Source organism: Balaenoptera ricei, chromosome 1 (genome assembly GCF_028023285.1).
Source record: "Balaenoptera ricei isolate mBalRic1 chromosome 1, mBalRic1.hap2, whole genome shotgun sequence".
NCBI lineage: Eukaryota > Metazoa > Chordata > Mammalia > Artiodactyla > Balaenopteridae > Balaenoptera > Balaenoptera ricei.
The window spans coordinates 95,649,360-95,672,036 of record NC_082639.1 but is presented as its reverse complement, the minus strand read 5'-3'; the positions used below and the strand labels follow the sequence as shown (position 1 = coordinate 95,672,036).

Genomic DNA, 22,677 nt, shown 5'->3' with positions numbered 1-22,677 from the left:
TATCATCTATTCATAGGGCTATTGTGAAGATTACATGCGTACATTTATGTAAAGCATTTAGGAAAGTGTCTGACACAGAGAAAGTACTTTGTGCCTGCAATTATTAATTGAAGGCTCATTAACTATTCCAAAGGCAAAACAAAAATCCTTCATTTTATAAATTAAAATAAATAATAGTTTATATAACATTACGTAAAAAGTTTACTAAAGAACTTTGTTTTAATATCACAAATGGTTACAGAAGCTAAAAGTATTTATTTCTTTGGAGTCATTTAACAAACATTATGCTAAAAATCTTTTGGTTTCATAATCTGATAGGGCTGTAAACCTTGACACACACAGGACTTAGTGGGAGATGTGAAATTTGAGTCCACTTTCATTATTAACGTTATATTCCAATTTAGTACTAATGTTCCTCCCTTCATCAGAGGAAATGTTTATTTGTGGATTGTTCAAACTTCGCCAAATACATAACATATAAAACATCTTTAGGATAAACCTTATTAACAAATAAGCTCATAAAACTGAATTTTAAAATCCATTATAAACTAAACTTAAAAATAAAAGGCGTTTGGGTCTTCTGAGCACAAGCTGCCCATTCTCCTTGCTTGACCCTTATAACAAACCTTTCTCTGCTCAAAAAAAAAATTTTTTTAATAAAAAATAAATTAAAAAAATAAAAATAGAAAGTACCTGCGATTCAAGTGGAATGAAGGAAATATTTATTTCTTTACATCTTCTTATTGTCTTGGAGCAAGAAGCCTTAATTTTGTTAAAGAGACTATCAGGGCAAACTGAGAGGGGAAAAAAAAAAAAAATCAAAGCATATAACTGCATCTAAATTTTCATTCTTTTGAGTAAATCATTCCAACATCCAAGAATATTTATTTTTTATATATAATTACTGACTTTCACAAAGTAATTTACTATGAGGACAGAGATAATATGTAAATACTGTTTTTCACTTTATAGAACAGATGCATTCTAGTAATGAGGGCTGTAATACAAATTCCACTTTCCCCATTCGTATCCACCGCAACCTAAGATATATTTCCTTAGAGAGCTGCTAACACAGCAAACTAAAATTGTTAGGAAGGAAAATCAAGTCCAAACTAAGGACTTAATAAACTTTCACAGGACTTACAGAACTTCTTAGGAATTTATACTACTTTTCTAAATCTGCCACTAAGTGCAGCCACACCACACAAATTTTTAATTTTTCCTTGAATTACAGGATATCCTCTAGTGTCAGGAAATTTTCAGCCTCTAAACTAGTAGGTTCTGGACCTTAGAACCTGTCTTTTCCCCCCTTTTACTTAACTGCTTATATAGTTTCACTAAAACTAGGTTGGAGTATCAACCACTGGCTTCTGCTGTCTTTTAACATGTTGTTCTTTACCCTCAAAATTCCTTAAATTAAAAGAGGCTTCATACTCATTAAATTTTATCAATTCTAGAAACATGAATTTCTGTATAATAAGGTTACTTAAATGACAAATACTTATGATATGGCCTTTTAAAAAATGCAAGCTACTACTAGGTATGAGATAAATAAAAATTTACAGGAAAAATAATATAGAAAGCTGCTTTTTATTTGAATGTACAGCATAGAAAAAGAAATGTGATAGGTTTTTTCCCTTAATATTAGCAAACAGATGGCAGTTTCTTCAGTGCATCTCCCAAAGGGTCTTATTTTTTTATTATATAATCAAATCCCCAGTTGAAACTTTTATTTAAAGAAGAATTCTTCCTGTTATTGGCACAGAATTTGAGGGATAGCCCTCTCCATCAACCCCCTCACCCCTGTATACCAGCAAAAATGACTATCTTTTGAAACTAGTTTGGAATGATTTAATTTTCTATCACCTTACCATGAATTAGCATAGAAATAATCTTATATTTTTAGATTCTTTCTAACCTAATTAGAACAAACAATAAATAGAAAGTCACTAGTACTAAAATAGCATTACAAGAAATAATTCATAATTATAGGATTTGAAATAATGAAGCAATAACTTTTACAAAGCTACTTACAGTCAGTGAAGTAGATATACGCTGCTTTGTATTTGTTCTCTGATTTACTTCCGAAATCACGTAAAAAACAGTCTACAGACTTAAAAAAGGTTAGATGTTAATATACATTTTATCAAATACTAATTTAATATGCTAGCTTTTGAAATAACTAAGATTATTTTGATGATAAAGTAAAACCTTAACTGTCAAAAGATTAATTTATAAACTGATCTTTTAAGATGCTATGTTGTCTAGCCAGTTATAGCTAGAAGCATAGTAAGTAGTAAGGTAAAATGTATGAACAGAGTGCTGTTTTGGTGACGAGGAGCTCTAGGAATGATCAAGTGACTGAGAAGCCGAAGCAATGTAAAAGACAAGACCACTGGAAGATAACAGATCAAGGAATTGAGAAGTCAATGAACGTACTGAAAGTATTACCTACAGGGAAAATGAAACCATCCAGACTATGACTGGAGAACTGTTGAAGAGACTGACAGTGAGCTAGGAGCTAAAATTGTCAAAGGGGATTAGAATGAAAAAGCCAAAGGTTGGCAGACTGCGAAGAGGAGGGAGAGCAGGTAATATAGTCTAATAGTATTTGCCTCTATGCTGGTAGTTTTAAAGATACAGTAGCCTGAAAGCAAAAATGAAGAACAAACAATTTAATTCTCTCTCATCCATCTGTTCCTTTTTCTCCTCCTGCAACTCCTAGAACTAGTATATTTCTGTTAGAGCTCATGAATCTATCCTGCAAGTCTCTTATCCTTCCCCTCATGATTTCAATGATTGTTTTTTTGCTTTGAGATACTCTATTTTTATCTTTTAGATTATTAATTCAAATTTCCATAGTGATTATCCTCTTCAATTAACTATTTAACTGAGAAAATACACTTCTGAGCTTCAGAAAGTTTATGTGCTATACCAGACTCTCCTTAAGTGTACTATTTTTCTGTTTGGGTTATCATCCTTCCCTCCAAGCCCCTATATGTTGCTAGATGTGCCCTTTCTTTCATTCTTACTAAACCGTCTCTCTCTGGCCACCTGACCTAGATGTGTGGTTGCTTCTCTTTGTCAGCTCACTTGAAGCTTAGGTTTAGTTGTTGGAGTATCCTGAATAGAGGCAGTACCATAAGAAGAGGAAGGCGAAGAGGAAGGCAAAGAAGTTTCTCCTCCTGAGGGCTGTAGGTATAAAAGCAAAAAAACCACCCAACTGACCTTTACCCTAGGGTTCACAGATCTCTTATACACAAACTCTTCCTGAAATCTGTCATTTTATGACCCTTGCTTGGGAACTCTCTGATGCTGGTCTCCACGTGCTCACCCAGCCCCTGAGGAAGGAAATCTCACACCAAGTTTCTCTACAAGTACCCAAGGAGCCCAAAGCCTCACATGCACCCAGAGGCCTACAGAACCCAAGAGGTAATTGATTCAGGACAGGAGGAGAAACTGGAGTCGGTTGTGGTAGATAAAGGAGTCACATTCAGGTACCATTTTCTCTGAATCCTTTGATTCTTTACTGAATACATAATTTTGTATCCTGCTTTTGTCACTAACATTAAAAATCAACATTTATATAAATCATTAAAATTTTCTAGAAACCTCATTTTCAATGGCCTCATGGTCTTTCATACCAGTATTTGTTAATGCTAAGAATTTATCTGGATATCTTATTGCTTTTGAAATTTAGTTTGACCATTTATTTGATTTTTTTTTACAATAAACTCCAAGATTCAGAACGTTTCAAGGTTCTTGATATGGCAAATTATTTTCCAAAAAGGCTGTATTAATCTATACTCCCACTAGCAGTACATAGTAGTTTCTACTCCATTAACCATTGATAATGGGTATTGACAGCTAGAATAGGATACACAGATAAATAAATAAATGTCTACATATACACACTTTTTTTTAATCCCTCTGCCAATTTAATAGGTGAAAATGGTGCTTCTTTCATTTTTTCCGATCATGAATTTTATCTTATAAAATTATATTACGGATAAGATATAAAACGTCATTAAAATCCACCAGCAGCCAATATGTAGAGACCATACCGTAAACGTCTGGGTTTTTCCCTACTGTCTGCTCTGCTAGAGTTAGAAGAAATGAAATTGGAATTGCCAAATTAACATTCTTATTCTAAGAATAAGCCAAAGGATGTGTTGGAAAATGCATTCTCAGATACTATACAGAATAAAGGAATTTGATACTTTATATAGCTCTAAAGTTTTGGCTTTAAGTATGAATTAAATCATGGTTAGATTATAAAGAAATTCCTTTCCCATAAAAAATATATATATACATACATATATGCATATATACATACATATATGTGTGTACACCCATACATATATGTATACTATAGGGAAGTCACTAAGATAAATGAAAGATTAATCCAAGATCATTTCTTTTACATACATTTCCATCCTCCTAAAAATTATGGTTGAATAGAAACTGCATGGATACAAATTATTGAAAGAAACTCTATCATTTTATATAATTAAATTCTGCTTTAATAGATGGGGAGAAAGGAATTCTTTCACTTAAATATCCTCATTGAGAAGAATACAAATGAAACAATCTTCTAACACAGGGAGACTCTCCTAAGCATCTAATAAAGGACATTTTATTACTTTGAATTTTCTAAGAGAAAATCATGTCAATGGTGAAAATTTTGAAGAACATACTTTTTAAAGATTCAAAACACTCACCTTTGATGTTGGAGAGATAAAATAAAGAGCTTTCATTTGTCTGACAGGTTCTCGATTCTTATAAATATTCTCCACAACTAACCAAAAAAAAAGTCATTTTATATAACCAAATATTTATACACTTGAAACAATTTTTAAATGAAATTCACCGTACTTTTTTATTTATAATAATATAGAAACACAATTGTATATCCTGGGCTTAACATTTTCTTTGTCTTCATTTGAAAAATTAAAAAGTCCTGAAAATGTGTCTTCCCTAAACTCTGGGCTAAGTGCTCATCATGAGAAAAAAAGATAAAGCAGCTATTTGGTAGTTAGGTCTACCAGCATAAGCAATCAACATGCCATGAAGAAACCAAGAAAATGCATTTAAAATTAAAATATGTACTTCTTTAAAAAAATATTCTACTATAATAATAGAAAATATAATATCAGAAATCAGGCTAAGCATGAATTATCTGTTAAACCTCATAATAACCCTTTATGTATTTTACAAATGAGGTAACTGAGGCTTAAAAAAGTTAAGAAACTTATCCAAGTTACACAGTAAGAAAGAAGAGACAGGATTCCAACCCACATCTGTCCAACTCCAGAGTCTAAGTTTTTAACTGCTATAACATTCTTTAAATAAACTGCCAATTAACTCTTTTTCTTTTAAAACCACACATTAATATAAATTATTTTTTCAACAATGAAATATCGCCATAATTTAATCAATTATATTTTTATTATTGAAATTAAGAACTTTATAAATAACTAATATAAAACAAAGTGAATTTAAAACTAGTAGGCCCTAAATTGTCAAATTAACTATGAAGGCTATATTAAAAAAATACTAACTTAAAGTATCATTCTACAAATCAAGAGAACCATCTTTCAAGATTCACGCTGGCAAAGGGCCTAGAAAGAATTTAAAACATTAATCTGACATGCAAGGAAGGCTACTGTTGGACTTCTCTTTTAAATACGATGATTCATTTTCTCATCCCTAAATTTATACTAGTATAGTATAGGTTTATCATAGCTTCTGTTAGAGAGGATATCAAATAAGATTTCCGAGGAAACAGTTAATTTTATTTTTATCTCCACTCTCAACAATTGTAATTTCACCTTTAAAAGATTATGGTTAAATCTGTGTTAATTTACTTTTATTGCTTAGTGCCCAAAATAAAGTGTCTTACAGTCATCTTACGCTGTACATACTATGTATTATGTTTGGTGAGTAACGTGCGTGTTAAAATGTTGTAATATGATTTAGAACACAGACTTTGAAAAGATTCTGAAATGTCTGGTTATCAATAGCAGAAAGTGCCACTTCTTCAATTCACTGAAAAGTGGGTATCTATTAAATGATAAAAAAGGAAAGGTTTTTATGATTATTCCTATAATAGTGACAAAGGAATAATCTAATTCCCAGTCTATTTTTTTTAAAAGGTTTTTACTTGACTTTAGTGGAGACACTGAGGTAGCATCACACGTGTATTTTTTTCTCATGTTTTTTAAAAGTTCCAAGACACACTGAACATGTTCACAAATGACCTGAACACAGACAGAAAGTCTGATCACTGAACGGCCAATGCAGGTGAGCTGATGTGGAACTCAAAAGAAATGTGACATGTTCAAGTTAGTAGATATGATTATGATTAAATCAGAGCAAACCTAGGTGACTGGAGGATATTGAGAACAATCCACAGCAATATGCTCCATGATATACAGTCCTATATAACACTTCCCAAAAAAAGCTTCTGTGGTCAATTAAGTTTAGAAAACTGAATACTATACCTATTCGCAGGGGATCCACATTATCTGCTAGCATATAAAAAACTCCAAAAAGTCCTAAAGAAACCTGGTTAGCTTTGTTTAATGCTGTTTCCCAAACTAACGTGGCCACAGAGTCCTTTCCTTGAAGAATATCAATCAACACTGAACACACAGTAAGAAACAATGGTCTATAAAAATTCAATAAAACCTCCTTACAGTGCAAAATGGTTCTGTAGCTTCATAGTGCTGTACACATATTATCAAATGGTTCTCTAACTGCACATCAGAGAGACCTCTGGGAATGTAAAAAAACTTAAGTGGCTTAATCAATATTACACTTATCTAGTTAGTAGAAAAATCAAGGCTTTAATCTTCTAATTTCTAGTTCAGAGCTTAATTTTCTGCTGACGGTCATAAAGACCACAAACTGAATATGTAATCAACAATAAAAGATTATTTTATTAATAAATATCAAAAAGTAAACATTGCTAAATTTTTTAGGTAATCCTCTCATTCTACACAATGCTCATGCTTTCTTGAATACTGGGTGTACTTTTGAACCTCACAAGTTAGGAGTGACAGAGGATACAGATACTATACTAGAATCCAAAATATAAAAGAATTATATTTGACTTTGAGTCCCAGTTTTCACTTTACAAATCGGGGTATTAATATCTGTCTTTAAAGGGCTGTTATGAAGGCAAATTTAAATAGATGAGTTATATAGATGATGATATGATTATGAATGTTATAAGATATTGGTATTCTCCCCAAAATGTAAGAGAAATTAAAATCTCATTAACACAATCCTGCCCAGTGGAAGATAGCAACTGTGGTAGTGTGATTTTTTTTCCATAATCCCACACTAATGCTGATTTAAATTTACAATTAATAGCCTCATTTCTAGGTAATAAAGAGAAACTTAAAAAGTCAGTATTATACACTTGTAAATATGTACAAAAGTTGATTTTATGACATAAATCTTACCATTCATTTAAAAACAATATATGAAAACCACAAACATTAATCAAAATACTAAGGTAAACCTAGTGCATCAGCATACAAAACTGTAACAAATACATAAGAGTAAAAAATTTGAAGAACAAACTCAATAAGGCAACTTAGTTTTGGTTAGGGGTGCTTAATTGTATGTCTCAGCTGAGGGAAAAAACTCTGACTTACAGAGGTTATTCTGAAGATTCACAAAGAAAAGAATGTCCAGTGTAATTATTATGGCTAGAATTACTAAAAAAATAAAACATAACCCCCTGAGAAACACAATTACTAAAATTTATTAATACTTCAAACTCTCCCAATCACAATAAAAAAAATTTTTCATGATGAGTATTTGTAACACTTACCAGTTATACCCTCTGCTAGAAGATCTGTCATTTTGCAACACGATGCCAAAAGCTTAGTGGTAAATTCATCTAGAAGCATTATCTTAAAATGAATATAAATTAAGAAATACTATCAGCATTTGACTGCCAAGAATTCACAAAAGACAGAATTTAATGCATTAAACCTACTCAAACTTATAAACTTTTTATAACATAAAATTAAAATATTAGGACAGTGGGCAAAATTATCTCAATTCATTTAACTTGCATGACCTAGAAATTTATTTCCTCAATATACGGACATATGATATTATACATAAGTAAGCAAATAGAAATATTCTCATTTTGAAGGAGAGAACTTGTTCATTTTAAATGTATGTTATGTTTAACATCAAATTTTCTTAAAATTATAAAATGCCACTTGTAGAATAATAATTGTTCTAGGCACCGTTTTAAGCATTTTACATGGATTAATTCATTTAATATTTACAACTACCCTATGAGGTACTTCCATCCCCACTTTATCAATAAGGAAACAGAGGCACAGAGATGTCAAGTAATTTGCTCAAGAAGCCACAGTTAATAGGAGGTAAAACTAGGATGTGAACGCAAGCAGTATGGTTCTAGACCCTATACTTTTATAGAAGTATAATAAGTAAAATATATAGAAGTCCTCAATAAAGGCTTCTAGCTTCATGCAAATTCTATGTGAGTATGCAAATTCTACCTTCCATTCGCCTTCTTTCTTGCAGTCATCAAACACTGTTGCTTTTATCTCTGCAAAGAAAAAGAGAACTATTTAGGAATCTTAATCAACAGTCAGAATAACTACTCAAAATGTCCAAGATGGCTGGGGAAATATCAACTGGAATTGCTCGGCTACATAAAAAGCATATTCACTTGTTAAACTCGAAGTAAAAATCCAGTTTGCTTTAATACATAACCTATATGGTACATTTAAACTGTAATATATTTTTAATCTTTGAGAATAAAAATATTATTAAAAAGGCTAGGGACTTCCCTGGTGGCGCAGTGGTTAAGAATCCGCCTGCCAATGGCAGGGGACACGGGTTCAAGCCCTGGTCTGGGAAGGTCCCACATGCCGCGGAGCAACTAAGCCCATGCGCCACAACTACTGAGCCTGCGCTCTAGAGCCCATAAGCCACAACTACTGAAGCCAGTGCACCTAAAGCTCATGCTCCTTCACAAGAGAAGCCACGGCAATGAGAAGCCCTCGCACTGCAATGAAGAGTAGCCCCAACTCGATGCAACTAAAGGAAAGCCTGCACGCAGCAGCAAAGACCCAACGCAGCCAAAAATAAATAAATTTTTTAAAAAAAGGTTAACATATTTAAAACATATTTAATTATATATTAATAAACATATTTATTATATAATTTAAACATATTTAATTATATAAACATATCTGGAAAATATTTCTGAAAGTAGTATCTGACTTGGTTTTTCCTATTTACTTAAATCCTAAGTAAACAAGATGAAAACAAGAAACTGGGACTTCCCTGGTGGTCCAGTGGTGAAGACTCTGCACTTCCACTGTAGGGGGCAAGGTTCGATCCCTGGCTGGGGAACTAAGATCCCACATGCCACCGTGGCCTGGCCAAAACAAAAACAAAAAACCCACAGGAATAGCCCTAACTGGCCCATTGCTAAATTACATCTGACAATCAAAACTAGATAAAGTAAGTTTCTTCCTGATTTACTACAATTTTCAAAAATGTGTCACAGCATTAGGATACAAATATTCAGAATTTATTTATAATCAGTAAATATTTATTAATGTGTTCCTTGCAATGATTTTCAAAATTAATCTAAACATATATTTTAAATTACTAAATAAAATACACATAGGCAATTCACACAAATACCTGTTATTCTACTTTGTAAGATAAAAATTTCCCACATTTAATGTTTTATTAATTCTCAGTTAACTTTGAAAACTGTAGTAATGTAACACATAAAATACAATTAAATGTAAATTACAGTAACTCTTGTTTTTCATAAATTCTTTTTTTAAATTTATTTATTTTGTTTACTTTTATTTTTGGCTGTGTTGGGTCTTTGTTGCTGCACGTGGGCTTTCTCTAGTTGCAGCGAGCTGGGGCTACTCTTCGTTGCAGTGCGTGGGTTTCTCATTGCGTTGGCTTCTTGTTGTGAAGCACGGGCTCTAGGCACGCGGGCTCAGTAGTTGGGGCTCATGGGCTCTAGAGCACAGGCTCAGTAGTTGTGGCGTATGGGCTTAGTTGCTCTGTGGCCTGTGGGATCTTCCCAGACCAGGGCTCGAACCTGTGTCCCCTGCATTGGCGGGCAGATTCTTAACCACTGCACCACCAGGGAAGCCCCATTAATTCTTGATAATGAGATACTTATATAATTCATTTAAACTTCTCTATTTCTTAATTTATATTTAAGTTAATGCTTTTGGAAATTTACCAACAAGTTTTTGGCACCATGTTAAAAAATGACATGTCCAAGCAGAGGGTATATTTAATAAGGGTTACTGATACTCATCATAAGAATTGTGATCTGAAAGGTTTTATTGTGATTGAGAAGGTGTGAAAGTGTTAAGATATATTGAGGCTTATATATGTTTGTTGGGAAGATTATGATGTTATATAAGATTTATGGCAAAAGCCTGAAGTATTTAACCATAATTTAAGCCTAAAGCAGTGGATTCTGGTATTCTACAGGCAAAGAGGAAGGATTTTCTCAAGTAGCACTGAGGCACTGAAACATTATGGTACTTCCCTTTCTAAGCTTGCTTTATTCCTGTATACCTAAAACAAGCTGAAAATCAAAGACATCTTGCTAACTTTTGCCGAATTTATGTCTTTCTCTTAAGAAATGAATGCTCATGGAATTTATGATGGAACAGACTGAACAGCTCCCTAGCCGAATTCATTACAGTCTTTACCACCTTAGAAACTGCACTGTCATATATGGCAGAAACTAGTCACATGTGGCTACTGAGCACTTGAAATGTGGTTAGCCCGAACTGGGATGTCCTGCAAGTATAAAATACACACCAGATTTCAAAGACTTAGTACAAAAGGAAATTTAAAATATCATTTTGTATGTTGATTACATGTTTCAATGATAACATTTTGGATAGATCAGGTTAAACAAAGTATATTTTAAAAATTAATTTCATGTTTCTTTTTACCTTTTTTTTTTGATTTGGCTATCAGAAAACTTTAAGTAACATATGTGGCTTGCCGTTATTTCTAACTAGAATCTGAGGATACCTTAGAATCTGAGGATACCAAGCCAGTCAGTGTTAGCATCTCAAAAATAAATGATAAAGAGATAACTAGTTTTGTGGACAGAGATTAGGGGCATACATGAAAAGTGATGTGGTTACAGGTAAAATGTGTTTGGAGGAGTCAAAGGAAATCACATCAACTAATATTACAGAACTAAAAAGGTATTTCCTCTAATTATTAATGAGAACTATTTAACCTTATAATCCATTTCTCTTGCACCCTAAATATGGATACATCCCAAGATTCAATTCTCTTACTTTTGCTCTGCTTGCTCTATACTCTTCCTCAGAGACCATACTCATCATCAAAGTTTCCTCTAACAGATCTGCCCTTTAATTTTTCCCCCAACTTTATTGAGATATAATTAACATATAACATTTTGTAACTTTAAGGTATACAATGTGTTGATCTGATACACATATACTGCAATATAATTACCTCTGTAGTGTTAGTTTACACCTCCATCACCTCACATAATTACCATTTCTTTTTTGGGGTGAGAACATTTAAGATCTACTCTCTTAGCAACTTGCAATTATATAGTACAGTACTGTTATCTATAATCACGATGTTGTGCATTAGATCCCCAGAACTTACTCATCTTCTAACTGGAAGTTTGTACTCTTTGACCAACTTCTCCCTATTTCCCCCTAACCCACAGGAATCCTTCAATTTTCCACAAATCCTCATCTCTCCTTGGACTTCTTTCCATTACACAATACAGGTTTAAGCACCTATGTGCCTCAAATTGAGATTAAGTGCCCTAAAAACTGCTCTAGACTTCTCCATTTCTATGAGTTTTATTGTCATCTTCTTAGTCATAGTCTTCGGCTATTTCCTCTTTCCTCCATTTCTAATCATTAGGCTGTACTGACTGTTCATTCTGGTGACTGCCGCTGTCACCAGCATTGCCTTGATTCTCATCATCTCTCATTGAACTACTGCAATAATCTCCTGTCTGGATTTCCTGCTTTCTAACTCCAACCCCTTTACCTTTTCCAATCCATTTTTCACACTGTTGTCAGAGTCATCTTCCTGAGGCACAGCCCTGTTATATCAATACCCACCTCAAAATTCCCTCAAATGCTCACTGTTATCTACAGAATAAAATCTAGACTCTTACTATTCAACATCCTCCATCAACTGGCCTCCACCTAATCGCTAAATTAATCTCCCACCAGTCCAGATGGTACCCAATTAATGACCTATTAATACCAATTACTCTATCTTTGCTCCTTCTGTTTCTCCTATATATAAAAGGAAATGTATTTAAAACTGTAACACGAAAGAGGATGTGAAAACACTGAAAGGAAAAATAAAAGGAGAACTAACAAAGTAGTGTATAGCATCAGCAATGCCAAGGTATACTTGCACAACTATCTTTAATCACAGAGAAACTAATAAACCTGATAAAAATGCAAGAAAAACTGATTTGCCTGGAAAACAGGAAATGAACAGGTAAGAATCTTTATAAAGGTAATCCCAGGGGCCTGGGACAGAGGTAAAAGTAATACTCATTACTAGTCGAATAAAAACAGATTGACCTGTGCTTCCCTGGTAGCGCAGTGGTTAAGAATCCACTTGCCAATGCAGGGGACACATGTTTGAGCCCTGGTCCGGGAAGATCCCACATGCCGTGGAGCAACTAAGCCCGTGCGCCACAACTACTGAGCCTGTGCTCTAGAGCCCGTGAGCCACAACTACTGAAGCCTGCGCGCCTAGAGCCTGTGCTCCACAAGAGAAGCCACCACAATGAGAAGCCCGCACATCACAACAAAGAGTAGCCCCTACTCGCCACAACTAGAGAACGCCCACGCACAGCAACGAAGATCCAATGCAGCCAAAAATAAATAAGGACTAATAGCTAACTAATAAGGACCTACTGTATAGCACAGGGAACTCTACTCAATACTCTGTAATGACCTATATGGGAAAAGAATCTAAAAAAAAAAAAGTGTATATACATACATGTATAACTGATTCACTTTGCTGTACGCCTGAAACTAACACAGTATTGTAAATCAACTATACCCCAATAAAAAAAAAATAAAAAAAAAAATTTATCCATCTGCACATTTAGCATTAGTGCACTTTACGCTAGCATTATACTTAATGAAAACTTTAGGAACAAGAAAATGACTTCCTTTCAGCACTGTTCTAGTAAGTCCCCAAAATGCTGATGACTGCTGTTTGAGAAGGAGGAAAAAAAACCTTTCAGCTTTAGTAGCTCACCACTGCTACAGCATGTCTGAACAATTTAGCTCCAACCTACCTTTTAGTCTTCATCCCCCTATTTCTTGCAACAAATACTCTGTACTCAAACAAAAGGAATTATTCCCTCTTCCATAAACAATCACATACTTTCACATCTTTGGGTCTTGGCTCAGATTTCCCTGTCTGGCAAAATCCTACTACCTTTCACTGTTACCTCCTATTTGGAGTCTTCCCTGATCCACTCGCAGAGAGGAAATAATTCCTTTTTCTTCTCTTCTCCCATGAAACTTCTTCATGCTGCTAATATAGCACTTAGTACCTATGTACCTGTCTCCTCCCACTGAATTGTAAACTCCAGGAGGTCAAGGAGTATGCACCTAGAATAGTGGGCAGCACAGGGTAGTCAATAAATACTGATTTAAAAGAATACATGACTGCAAATATCCAAAAAGTAAAAGAAGAGAATTTTGCTCAACAAGATAAAGAAGTGACCAGAATGAAAAAAGACATAAAACAAAGATAATTGATTAAAACAAAAAACAAAAATATATTTTATACATGCCTATATTTGCATAAATAAGTTCTCAAGGAATTTATAAGAAACCTGAGTGGTTGTCTCTGGAAATGGAGTCTGGGGTCTCGGTAGGGATGAAGATTAATTTTATTTTACAATCTTTTCTGTTATCAAAATTTTTTGCCACATCAAGGTATTTAACAATGATTAAAATTGTTAATTACAAAGATTTCGAAGGAGGAGGAAAAAGTTATGTTAATGTTAACTGTTTAAAAAAAGGAAGTCACAAAATGACAAATAATAAAAAATATATCTGAAGCTATATAAGGTCTAGAAGAAAAATGTGAAAAAAACCCAAAAAGCTTATGATTTAATGTGTAAAGAATTGGCTTAGATAAATACATTCTGATTACTTTTATTTGTAATTTTACTAGGTTCATTTTCTCTAACATTTCCTCTAAAATATACAAGGTGAATTACAGACATTAGACTATCGCTTATAGACAAGAAAGAAAATAGGCTATACTGAATAAGGAAAAAAACGTCATAGGTGGCTTCAACTTGCTTTATGGTCGATTTAATTATTATCATTTTGCTGTGCGTTTTTCAAATAAAGTTCATCAAATTTTTATTTAAAACCTTTTATCAGTGATATTTTTATTACCATTCTCCCCCTGTAGCAAAAAGTGGCAAATGAGCAATACCAAGCACTAGAAACTTTTACTGGTTTTAAGTACGGGAATTAGTTTTGTAAATAAATGTAGCCCTTTGCATTCAAATATTAAATTTTTAAAAGGGGTTTTAATGTGGTCCCTAAAGGCTGATTCCTTCTCATGTTTTAAAAGGGGTTTTAATGTGGTCCCTAAAGGCTGATTCCTTCTCATGTTTTGTGGTCCCTAAAGGCTGATTCCTTCTCATGTTTTAGGTCTCAGCTCAAATGTCACCTACACAGAGAAACGTTTCCTGATCCACCTACCTGGACCAGTCCCTTTCTATATATAGATATCACAGACTGAAATAATCAAGTTTATTCTTTGTTTACATACTTATTTTCTATTATTCCCCACTTGAATGCAAGATTCAAGAAGGCTGGGAACTTGTCTGCCTTCTATTGCCGTATTCCCATAGGAATTCAATAATATTTATTGAATAATGGGGGAAAATTACAAAACTGATCTACTGTTTTCTTTTCCCCACTGCTTACTTTTCACAAGCATTATTATCCATTGCATTCTGCCAGGGCCTGTTTGGAATTTAAAGCTCTAGAAGAGGGCTTCCCTGGTGGTGCAGTGGTTAAGAATCCGCCTGCCAATGCAGGGGACACAGGTTTGAGCCCTGGTCCGGAAAGATCCCACATGCCGCGGAGCAACTAGACCCGTGTATCACAACTACTGAGCCCATGCACCACAACTACTGAAGCCCATGCGCGTAGAGCCCGCGTTCCGCAGCAAGAGAAGCCACTGCAATGAGAAGCCCTCGCACGGCAACCAAGAGTAGCCCCCGCTCACTACAACTAGAGAAAGCCCACACATAGCAACGAAGACCCAACGCAGCCAAAAATAAAATAAATTAAAAAAAAAAACCCACGAATCTACTTTCTACTAATCTCTATAGATTTGCCTATTCTGGACATTTAATATGAATGGAGTCATACAATATGTGGTTCTTTACAACTGCCTTCTTTTCATTTGGCATAATGTTTCAAAGGATCATCAATACTGTAGCATGTTTCAGTACTTCCTTCTTTTTTATTGCCCAATAATATCCCATTGTATGGACATAACCACATGTTATTTATCCATTCACCAGTCCATGGACATTTGGGTTGTTTTTGACTTTTTGTCTATTAAGAATTATGCAGCTATGATAATAGATGTATCAGCTTTAACATCTGTTAAAGAGATAGTAATTCTTATTGTTTTGATATTTGTAAAGAATAGTGCCTGGCACAGAGTTATGTTCAAAAAACATTAATTCCCTTCTCCCTACTTTACAGGTAAATTGAAGGTTAAGTTATTTATCTTTCTAACCTGACCTAACTATACTATCTTCACCCTAGCAAAACCTTTTCCCAGTCAAATATATGATTCTCCTACCTCTGAGGAGATTCCTCCATCATTTCTTTCAGACTTTGTCATCTTTTGCTAACAGAACTCAGAGGCTCCCACTTCTCTTTCTCTCTCTAATTAAACTAAGTATTGAATGAATATCATCTTATCTTTTAGTTATGTTCCTATTGCCACAAAAATTCGAAGAACTATTTTTTTTAATCTGTATAACACTTCCTTCCATTCAGTGTCCCCTCTTCTTTATCTTACACTCTATGTGGGTATCCTGGTGCTACCTCAAGTTAACAGCACAAGACGGAAATTTTGTTACCTGTAAACGCTCCCTCTTGCCTAGTTTCCATGCTATCAATACCGAGGTTACTATCATTAACCTTTTTTTTCTGATAAATGCTGATGTTAAGGACCATCTTGGAAATTATACAACACAATTCATTACCCATTTTCATATAAATGTATTTAAATGCCACTGTGATTTTAAAACATTACCAAACCTTAAAAGGGACCCATGTAAATTCTGAAAAACAAAATGCTAACCTTATAATTATCCAATTAAAAAAATACTTTCATAACTTTTTTTCCCCTTCTGTTTATACCCTTGTTTTTAGTATGTTAAGCAGTATGCCAGTTACCGATTTGGAGTTTTAATTTTACACCGGAACTCTGTGACTCCCATAATTTTGTTAACTCAGTCACTATTTCTGTTCCTTGCTCAACAAGCTGGAGCCAGAAATACTAATTAGATGTTACCTCTTTCCCCTACTAGACCAGAATTACTTTGAGCCCAGCAATGCCAAACAATGATGGTTCTTCCTGTTTGGCGGTTTCATTCCTTCTCTAAGCTGGCAGACCTAGGTTTGGAGTGATATTTATGAAAGTCGTAGATGATACAGCAGAATGGCAAAATATCAGTAACCAATAAGTATTATAGTACAGTCCTAGCAGAAAGGAGTGGCTCCGAGAGTGAAAGGAAGAGGTGAAGGTGCAGATTTGCCCCGAGATTTAATCATTCCGATGGTCCCTTCTCAAGAACTCTTTAGAAAGTGGGTTCTTCTAGAAGGGAAGAAGGGTGTGTTTAACAGTGAGGTCTTCTTTTTGTTTTTTTAAAGGACAAGCATTGTAAAGTACGGTTAGTAAAACTCTCGCTGATACTAAGACGAATAAGCAGAGTAAGCAGTCCTGGAAAACTCAAGTGTGGGGAGAAGGGGAGGGGCGGGATAGAGAAACACAGCGCTCAGACTGTCTCGCGTGGAGAGACATCGCCGACTGGTGGGGCCCCGGCGGCAGCGCGAGCGAGGATCCGCGCAGGGGCCGCCGGCGGAAAAGCCGGGCCCGGGGCCGCTCACGCAGGGCGGGGTTTCGGGGCCAGAGCCCGGCCGAGCCCAGCCCAGAGGATGCCGGACGCCTGCGAGAAGGCCGCGTCCTCCCGCACCCCGCCCATCGTTGGTGCTGCCAGAACGAGGGCTGCGAAGGAAAGCAGGAAGAAGTGCTAACATGGACGTGGGAGCCAAAGCAACGAGTGCCCGTGGCGGCTCCCCAAGAGACTGCTGGTCTGGGGCAGGAAAGCAAGGCCCGGCGCCGCGGCCTCCTGGCCTTCCCTCTCTCAGCCCCTGCCCCACCGCACTCACTCTGCCACACGATGCTCTTCAGCCCCCGGTCCGTCACCGGCGGCGCCATCTTCCCAAACACCGCTGAGGACCAGCCGCCGCCTCCCACTCGCAACCCACCTCAGCTGTTAGAGGGGGTTCGGGCGGGCCCCGCCCGTCGCTGAGGAGAAGGCCCCGCCCACACCCACGGGCCGCGCCCTCCGGTGACGTCACGGGCGTCCGTAAGGGGATTCCCGCCCACCCCTGGACTGAGGCTGCGCAGTGCGGGTGGAATCTCCTTGGGCAGTTGCGCGCCCTCTAGCGGGAGGCTGTCAACCGAATTTCGACGTCCTGGGACGTCAGAAAGCGAAAGCGTACCGATGGATTTTGAGCTAATACCATTTTAAGAAATCCCGAATTCACGCATACGATTCATGAAAAAGGAAGGGATCCTTCGCTTTACAAAAGAGTTCTTCACTTTGCGAAGCGGCTTGTAGTAGACTCTTCACTCAGTCAGCTACCGAATAGAAAATTTAGCCTCCCAAAAGTTTATTTTATTCATTTTTCAAGGACATAATCATTGTATAGAACTAAGAGGTGCCGTCCACTGTGCCCAGAACTCTGCAGGCCTTTCAGGAAAGTCAAAGAAAGGAGACCCACTAATGAAGAATTGAAAATCTAATTAGCTCAATTCCTGGCATGCCGAAGGAAGTCAAAAACTGGTTGAAGTAGCGAATGCCTTAATGGTGACAATATACACAAATGAACCAATAAAATAATAATTATTCAACAAACATAAATTCATGTGGGAGGGGCTATCAATGCTTTAGGATTTAAAAGAAGGGAATTATTGCTGATTCACAAAGGAGGTGATTGGAGCTCAGACTTGGAAAGTTTAGGCAGAGATCTATTTCCTGACATGCTTCTTTTGAGACTTGAAATCAAGGCAATCATAGGGGAACTCCCGGGCGGTCCAGTGGTTAGGACTCCCTGCTTTCACTGCCGAGGGAGTGGGTTCAATCCCTGGTCCGGGAACTAAGATGCCGCAAGCTACGTGATAAAAACAAAAACAAGTAGTCAATCATGAATTAAAAGAGTTTAGTTGCTGAGAACCGCTCCCCCCAACTGTAACATAACCATCGTATACTGGTGGAAAGTAGACTTTCCCACACCCATTTGCAAAGAACCAATGGTTCAAGTCGGTCACATAGGGAAGTGCAAATGGTTAGTCACTACTAGTAATAACAATGGCTAACATTTACTGAGGGCTTACTATATGCCAGGCACGACGCTAAGTGGATTCTCTCACTGATCCTCAAAGCAACCCTTACAGACAAGGAACCTAAGGCTTAGTGAAGTTGAGTAACTTGCCAAGGATGCACAGCTAATGGTGCAGTGGGAACGAGAAATCAGGCTTGAGCTACGCAGAAAGCAATAGGGCAGTCTGTGGGATAACTGGCAATTTTTGCTTTTTAGCTTTTTAGGAGAGAGAAGGAGAATGAAGAATAAAAACAGCCATAAAATGGGGTCAAGCAAAACCTATGGCATGAATGGTTTTTCCATGTAAGTCTTGTATGGGCCAAGCTGGAGCTCTGGCCTCTTTCAAACGTATTTTGAATGGACTTAGGTGGTCAGAATTTTAAACAAATGCACACATTACATTCCTCTCCCTTTTCAATTTTAAATCAGATTCTACTTAGTATACCCGGGTTGAGGGCCCAGGGATAAGAAAAAGACAAAGTACAGACTCACTTTTCTAAAATGGAGCTCTTTGCCCTAGAGGGTCAAACCAAGACAGAAGAGTGATGTGGGTGGAAATGCCTCCATCTTCTACCCTTGAGGAGAATGACCAGGTGCCATGGGATAACAAAGAAAGGTCCTTCTGGGTTGGAAGTTTGACTTGGGTCACATGGGGTATAGCTGTGACTCATGCCCCTGAAGGCCAGATTGCAAGGTGGCAGTGTGAAATAGTGGAGCAAATGTGGGTGTTAGCAGCATATAGACATGGGTCCACAAACCCTGGCTTTGCCTCTAATTAATAGTGTGACTTGAAACACTCCAGTGTCATTGCATTTATTTGTTGAATGTGAGTATATCTCAAACTTCACAACAACCCAACAAGATGATAATCTTTATTGCCATTTTACAGATGTGAAAACAGATTCAGAGAAGTTAAATCACGTAAGACCTCAAGATGGCTCCAAAACCATTGCCCTTTCCGTCGTACCACATTGCCTAACCTCACTTGCTCCCCTAGTTTCACATAACCTCCCTGAGCTGTCTCTCTAGTCTCCTTTAGTTGTTTTGCCTAAACAGATTGAACAAGGAATTTGAATTCCCTGAACACGACACAGCAGAATGGAAGGTAAAATCCACCAACGCTGGTCAGAGATGAAAAATCTGCTTTGCATAATTTGTAGAGCTGATAAACAGCTACAATGATCGAGGGCTGAATGTAAAAGCTCTTGAGTTAGGGCAGATCACTCTCTCACCATCCTATTCCCAGGTCTTCTTCTCTAATAATTTATCACTTAATCATGATAACCCAGAGAAATATTTTCCATAAAAATATCATGGATTAGCAGGTCTGATCAATGGCCCCCTGATAATTTGTGTTTCAACTGGTTAGCTGTGAGAACATGGATGAATTCCTTGACCTTTCTGGGTCTCAGTTTTGTTATATGTATAAAGGAATAATATTATTATCTAGCTCACAGGGTTGTTATGAGAATGAAATGAGTATGTGAAAAGCACTTAGAAGCATGTAGTATGTGCTACGTCCATGTTTTGATTTTATGTTCACCCAGTGGGGACCACACTGTCTTCTGTGGAATTCTGACCAAAGCAGCCCAGACTTAGATGCCTAGCTAAGTAGGCAGGCCATTTCATTTTCTGTGTTCTGGTATTTATAGGGTATGAGTGTACTGGTCCCAACCCCCTAGTGTCCTAGAACCAGGGATCCTGGCCTTCCATTTGGCCTTTGCCCTCGGCTCTTTGGCTGTTCCAGTCAGCCATGGACACAACTCTTTTCAGAGGGCACACCCTGCCAGCAACCGGGCTCAGCATGCAGTCTCACATGGGGCTCTGAACCACAGCCCAGAACGCTGCCTCAGTTCATGGTTGCCCTCACAGGGCATGGACCTACTCTGAACCCTCCAGATCTTCTCACCAATCTTTCCTCACATGCCACAGCCCTCTATCTTCTGTTAAGTTAATTAAACAAGGAGGCCAGTAGACTGAGGTCGTTCTCATACCTTAGCTGCCTTCGTAAGCAAACAAAAACCTAAATCTGTAAGGGTCTCGAGGTTAAGAAATCAAAATCTAAGGACAACCAATCACAAACAGCCAACTAGGGTTTCCCAAATAAGGCAACCACTGTAGCTATATAGCTATTGGCCATAGCTTTAGAGCCAATCAAATAATATCCTTGCTTTGCTTCTGCCTCTTCTCAATAAAAGCCCCACCACCACCAACCCCTGCCCCCAGCACCTGTCAGTGGAGCGCTCCTAACCATTTCTGTTTTGGTGCTGCTGAATTTGAATCAATTTCTCCTCAAATAAACTCTTAAAATTTTTAATATGCCTCAGTTTATCTTTTAACACGTCTCAGCTTCCCATCACTGAAATGTTGCTTCAAGGAAGAACTCACCAAGGCAAGCCTTTTAAGGTTCCCAAACCTGGCTGCATGTCAGAATCACTTGGTGAGTTTGTTAAAAATATAGATTCCCAGGCCTGGTCCCAAACCTGCTGGGTTAGAAACTCCAGGGGTGGTACCCAGAAATCTATATTAAGTAATGGGTTCCCCAATTGATGTCGATACACCTAGCCCGACTCCTGTTCAGACACTGGTATTTAGGAACAAAAGTGAACTAAAACTCTGCCTTCCTCTGTGTGTGCTCTGTGACACAGCAAATTCCATTTTTCGGGATCTGTGTCTTTGTCTATGTCCTTTTCAAGTGCAGTTGCTCTGGGGAGTATCTCTCATCAGTCTTACACAGAAAGGGAAAGCAGACATAGAAAAGGAAGTTTGCTGCTCCCTCCTAGTGTACCTCAAGCCTAATTCCACGCTCCAGTTCCCTCTGGGCAGAGTTTTATGGCTGTTCCTAACAACAGAGGTTCTTAGTTCCACAGCTATGCTTCTGGGGAGTAAACACTTTAGTTACGTGTGTGTTACACAAGTCCTACTCGCACTATCTTTTAATAAGGTTACTGGCATTTGAAGGACAAAATTTTTTTAGGTACAACAGATTTATATTATATATCATTGCCTTTTCTCTCCAAAGATTCAAAAAAAAAAAGCAGTTAGAGTGTAAGCGGGGGATACAGCCAGCAAGACTGATGGTCCTTCCCTATGTCGCTCTGCCACCGTTTGAGGCTCTGGTCCTGGCTGTCCCTCCATCTGAAATCTTTGCTCATTCAAAAACATGACCACAGTCCTTCCAGCAACAGGCCAACAGCTCTGCTTTCCCAGACACACACACAGAGGTCTCATCACACGATGCTTTGGCTTGGCGAAGGCTGCAAGTGGCTCAGCTTCCTCCTAACTTGAGCTGAGGGTGTTTGTTACTACAGGTGGCCCTGGCAGCTGCTGCTATCCAACCTCGGCCAAAGTCCTGGTGGAGGTTCGTCTTGGGTGAGCGCTGTCTATGTGTGGTGGCTTGATTTCGACTTCTCTGGGAGTGGACGTGTCCAACTCTTGAATGGCTAGATCACCGCACATCAAGTGCTGGGGTCGATGAAATGCTTATGAAGTGGGTGTGCTGAAGTCTGTAGTATGTCTGGATGTGAAATCTCAAAGAATTTCTGCTAAGCAGAACTTTCACATTTCCAGGACTTTCCCAGTGTGCTGGCTCACTCTGGCAGCCTTCCAGAGGACTTTCTTGATTCATTTCTCTACTGAGTCCTCTCCGCAGCCGATCTTGAACTCCTGTGCAGGTGAGGACACACCTTCCTGCAGGAAGTGGAGCTAGAGTGGTTCTTCTAAAGGCTAAAAGGGCTTGTCCTATCCTAGAGGCATTTTGTACTCTAATAGATCTTTTCCATCTCTAATCACACTAACAATTGAGGAAACTCTGCAAAAGATATGGGAAGAATTTTTTTAAGGCAAAGCAAAAAAAAAACTTTGCCTTTGAATCATACCATTTCAATTTAAATTACTCACTAGTCGTCTCTGCTTTTATCCATGATTCACTATG

General features: G+C 37.3%; 1 protein-coding gene across 1 annotated transcript in view; it reads right to left on the bottom strand.

Moving 5' to 3' along the window:
* Positions 1 to 17,686, bottom strand: part of STXBP3 (syntaxin binding protein 3) — a 52,065-nt gene extending 34,379 nt beyond the window's left edge. Inside the window, exons 1-6 of the mRNA XM_059927088.1 lie at positions 17,526 to 17,686; positions 8,550 to 8,599; positions 7,844 to 7,925; positions 4,722 to 4,798; positions 2,035 to 2,113; positions 694 to 794 (exon numbers count right to left, since the gene is read on the bottom strand). Of these exons, the coding sequence (XP_059783071.1) occupies positions 694 to 794; positions 2,035 to 2,113; positions 4,722 to 4,798; positions 7,844 to 7,925; positions 8,550 to 8,599; positions 17,526 to 17,574 (438 nt within the window). The 5' untranslated portion in view covers positions 17,575 to 17,686. The remainder of the gene's footprint in view (positions 1 to 693; positions 795 to 2,034; positions 2,114 to 4,721; positions 4,799 to 7,843; positions 7,926 to 8,549; positions 8,600 to 17,525) is intronic.
* Positions 17,687 to 22,677: the final 4,991 nt, after the last annotated feature.